Below are 4,115 nucleotides of genomic sequence, written 5' to 3' on the forward strand. Positions count from 1 at the left end.
CGGCCGGATAATATCGGCAGCTACTGTCGGCAGTCGTCGATCGGTGCGGTCGGTAGAGTCGGACGTCGGTCGGAGTCGTTCATTGGAGTCGTCCGTCGGAGTCGTCCGTCGGTCGTCGATCAGATCGGTCCGAGGATAAGTCGGTATACGGGGATCAGTCGGTATATTCCAACAAGTATCATTACTTGAAGCTAGATCTACCTATTGCGACTAAAATCTAAAAGATTGCGCTACCTATCATGGATAATCTTTTTTTTTTGGGTAATGGATGCAAATGCGAAAGCATATTCTAAATAATCAAGTAGATCCCGTAAAATGAATTTAATAAATTATAAAAGAGACCATCCAATCTGCAGCAATACGTTGTTCAAAGAAAGCAATATCTTTCTTTGTTCTTCTCATATATGATAGGTTTGTGTCATTTTTATAAAAGAGAACCCCCCTAGATGGCTTTATTTTTTTTAAATAAAAGAAAACATGGCCAACACATTTAAATATGGGACCATTTCAAAAGTTAAAAATGTCTTAAAAAAGTGAAAATAAAAATGAAACACAAACATCTACATAGGTTGGCTCGTGAGTATGCATGAATTAATTCCAAGATGAGTGAGTGCAATATTGCTCGTTCAGTACTAGCCAACTTTCTTTCTTTTTTTTTTTAATTTTTTTTATAAAATGGTTTACTAGTCGACTTTCAGCAACATTTTACTGCAATATTATTTTCGTTAACTACTCGTGATCCTTGAACTATTAGAATGAAATGATTAATAACTTCCTGAAATCTAAAAGAAGAATTAATCTTCTAGCGTCAAAGAGTGTATTGGACACCCAGCGTTTAGTTAGGTTTATTTACGGAGTTTATTAGTTTGTGGTTCTGCAAATTCACATGCTTGAATATAACGCTCGTCAGTTATTCCACGTACGAAAGAAAGATTAGTGGTTAATTGCAACACCATGCAATAGGCGAATTAAGGTCCGTACTACGTGCGTCACACATACATAGTGAGGATTTTTTCACACTGGTCACATATCTAGTTTTTTCGAAGGTTTTGATCATATAATTTGATGCCAGTTAAGTAGGAATTTAAAAAATTTGTCAATAAACCAAATTGTAACGTCAACTGTTGTCCACATATGGTGCACCTGGTCTCATGTTCACACGAATGGGCCCTTTGTTTACATCATAGTTCGAGTAATGTGGATGTGCGATCTATCTCTGTGATCCACGTCCGCGGGACCTTCCATTGATTTGTTCTTGGTTACTTCTGCAGCAAGCAAGGCATGAAACCGTGGATTCTTTCGTATGTCGGCAAATCATTTGTTTGATCATGACAATGATGCATCGTGATGATTTACCATATAGTTGAGAATACTGCTTAACTTTAATTTATAAGCATATATGTTGTCATGTTGATAGTTGATGTGGCAAAATCAAGTTTGTCTATCACAAATTGACATGTAGCATAGGGGAACCAGATTCAATTAAACTCCTACTCTTAGACTGATCAAGACAAGGAAAACAAAGATATAGCTTTTTATTTGATTTAGGATGATGAAAAGCCTAACCCTAATGTGATCGGGATTCCTCATCTATAAAAAAAAAAAAAAAAAAAAAACTTCTTTTACCTTATTTTTACAGAAAAACTTTCTACTTTTTCTTCTCCTTTGTTTTTTATATATATCCTCTTCTCTAGAGTCTTGTCTAATTTAAGCATTGAAGAATCTTTAGTCGGATCAACTCCGAAAACATCCTTTGCTTCTCTTTGCGCTTTATCTTCCACCATAGTAGATAACCAATGTCCCCACATCTCCAAAACAACAGGCGGGGTATTAGCAACAATTGTGGAGACTAGCTATTGCACTGTCCAGCAAGGGCCTTGTGTAGGATTTGCTGGGTTAAATGAGCTGCATCATATCATTTAACAGATTGTAGAGAGAGCATTATTCAAGATAGACTCCATGCTTTTCTTCCGCCATTTCATTGAGAGATGACGAGAAACTTTGGATTAACTCGTACTAAAGATTTCTGGAAAGCTTAGATCATCTAATCTGAACAAGGTTGGATGCAGAATATACATAATTAGTTGTGTGCCAGTAAATTGTAACTAGCCAAAACCGAGTTTGTACTTTGGTTAACCCACCCACATGCATTCCAGTGTTTAAACGCGAACTAGCAACAAAGCGCTACCAGTACCGCCTAAAATAAGCCTTGGACGTACTCGTGGGAGGTGCAACCTTATGCTGCTTATAACCGACCATACCCAAGCCATTTCCTCCACAAGAGTGAAAGTAGGAGTTTACGAGACTTTAGCGGAGCTGCGGAGGCCTTCCGTGTCATAAGAATCATCCTTTTTAACATTGCATTGGGTTCGTTTGCACCGATAAACATTGAAGCTGACTCGATTAGAAAAAAAAAAAAAAAAAAAAATTATCTGTTACAAAAACTCTGTAATCCACACGAGGATGACAATGATAGTAATTTCCCCATTCGCTCGAGATGGCTTTCTGTATCTTCCATCCCCTTGACCAAAAATGGAAAACAACAGAAAAAAAATTCCAAGATAAAGTAGGGCAGGATTGCTTCTTTCAAGGTACGGTGCCACGGACCCTTTCCTAGAATTTTACCGAAAGGATAAAATTTAATATCTTTCCAACATTTTAGAGAAGAAACAGCCTTTTACGGAACCTTCAGAGATATATTTGCTTGTCTTACCAAAAAAAAAGAGAGATATATTTGCTTGTACACCTAACAATTAATTAGCCTCTTTAGTGAAGTTTATTTATGGTTGGACAAATTTACATGCTCGATTTAGTTGGTGGTATGCTAGCAGATTTCCTTGTGCGGAAGGAAGATTAGTGCCCTTTTACAAGATCATGCAATAGATAAATGAATATATTCTCAACAGGCGGTAGCTCAGTTGGAATGGGTTTAGGTTTCCACCCAAGTGATCCGGATTCAAGGAGTGAGTTTTGCTGATTAAATGTATCGAAAAAAGAAAAAAAAGAAATGAGTTTTCTATGAAAAAACAAAAAGAAGAAATGAGTCCTGCAAGTTTCCTTCTTTCCGAGAATTGCTAATGTGAGACTTCCCAAGCATCTCTAAATCTTCATGTTATAGGAGATTCAAAGATATTCTTTTTCTTCACTGAGTTTCATGTTAAATGCTATGTCTTTAAATAGGTCAAATCCATTTGTTGTCATCCAGTCACCTGATCAGGATTCTCATAATTTAAAATTAATAAAAGTTAAAAAACTGCAATGCCCTTCAGTGTACATCTATTGTCCGTGTGTCAGATCTACAGGAAATTATAACATGGACCAGTCCAAATCCAGGGGCATATGTTTTTTTCTTTTTGGTAATCTAGGGGCGTATGTTCGGTAGATAGCAGGCACCCATCATTCGATCTTGAATTGTTTGAAGACGGGAGAAAATGCAACGAGTGGCTGTCGATCGGATTGGTCTGCTGGAACCGGTCCATTTAATAATTAGATCAAGTCTACGTAGCTGAGTGCGGGCCAGTCGGTACCTTTCCCACCACATCCGCTGGGGGTACCGTCCGGTGGACCCAAGTCTCATTTGCCAATGTTGGCACTGGAATTGCATCACAAAGAGCAAAAGATACTTTTATTATTATATTGCTCCAGATATCAAGCACAGTACCAAACACAGTGTACCTCAAACTTATAGTGCACCAACTGGTTGCGTTCACGAGTTGTACTGCTCCCTAATAAACAACCCAAACCAAAGGAGCACAATGCAAGAAGACAACGACATGATTTCATATTATAATCCACGCAAAAAGCAAAGGATGGTGGGCGAAGGAGATGAAGACGCGGGCGCTTTTCTTTTTTTTTTTTTTTTTAAGGGCACTGGAAGCCTTTGGGTGCCTTCTTCCCACAGTAGTTAAGGAGCAGGCTGAGGTCGATGGGGATGTTGAGCTTGATCCCCAGGATATTGGCCTTAAGTGCAGTGCAGAGGCACACGGCAGCCTCGAGGTCGACGAGGCCTTCGAGCAGAGTGCAGCAGGGCTTCTTGGGTGGCTTGCCGATTTTAACCACCAAGGCTTTCAGCACGTCGGCGCACACACCTAGCTTCAGGGTGTTCATGGGGCAAT

General features: G+C 39.0%; 1 protein-coding gene across 1 annotated transcript in view; it reads right to left on the reverse strand.

Annotated features, from left to right (window-relative positions):
* Positions 1 to 3,598: 3,598 nt before the first annotated feature.
* LOC105043614 (14 kDa proline-rich protein DC2.15) overlaps positions 3,599 to 4,115 on the reverse strand; it is a 727-nt gene continuing 210 nt past the window's right edge. Inside the window, exon 1 of the mRNA XM_010921216.4 lies at positions 3,599 to 4,115. This exon is cut by the window's right edge and continues 210 nt beyond it. Coding sequence (XP_010919518.1) covers positions 3,862 to 4,115 — 254 coding nt within the window. The 3' untranslated portion in view covers positions 3,599 to 3,861.

The sequence above is a fragment of the Elaeis guineensis genome, chromosome 4, assembly GCF_000442705.2.
Source record: "Elaeis guineensis isolate ETL-2024a chromosome 4, EG11, whole genome shotgun sequence".
In the NCBI taxonomy this organism is placed as follows: Eukaryota; Viridiplantae; Streptophyta; class Magnoliopsida; order Arecales; family Arecaceae; genus Elaeis; species Elaeis guineensis.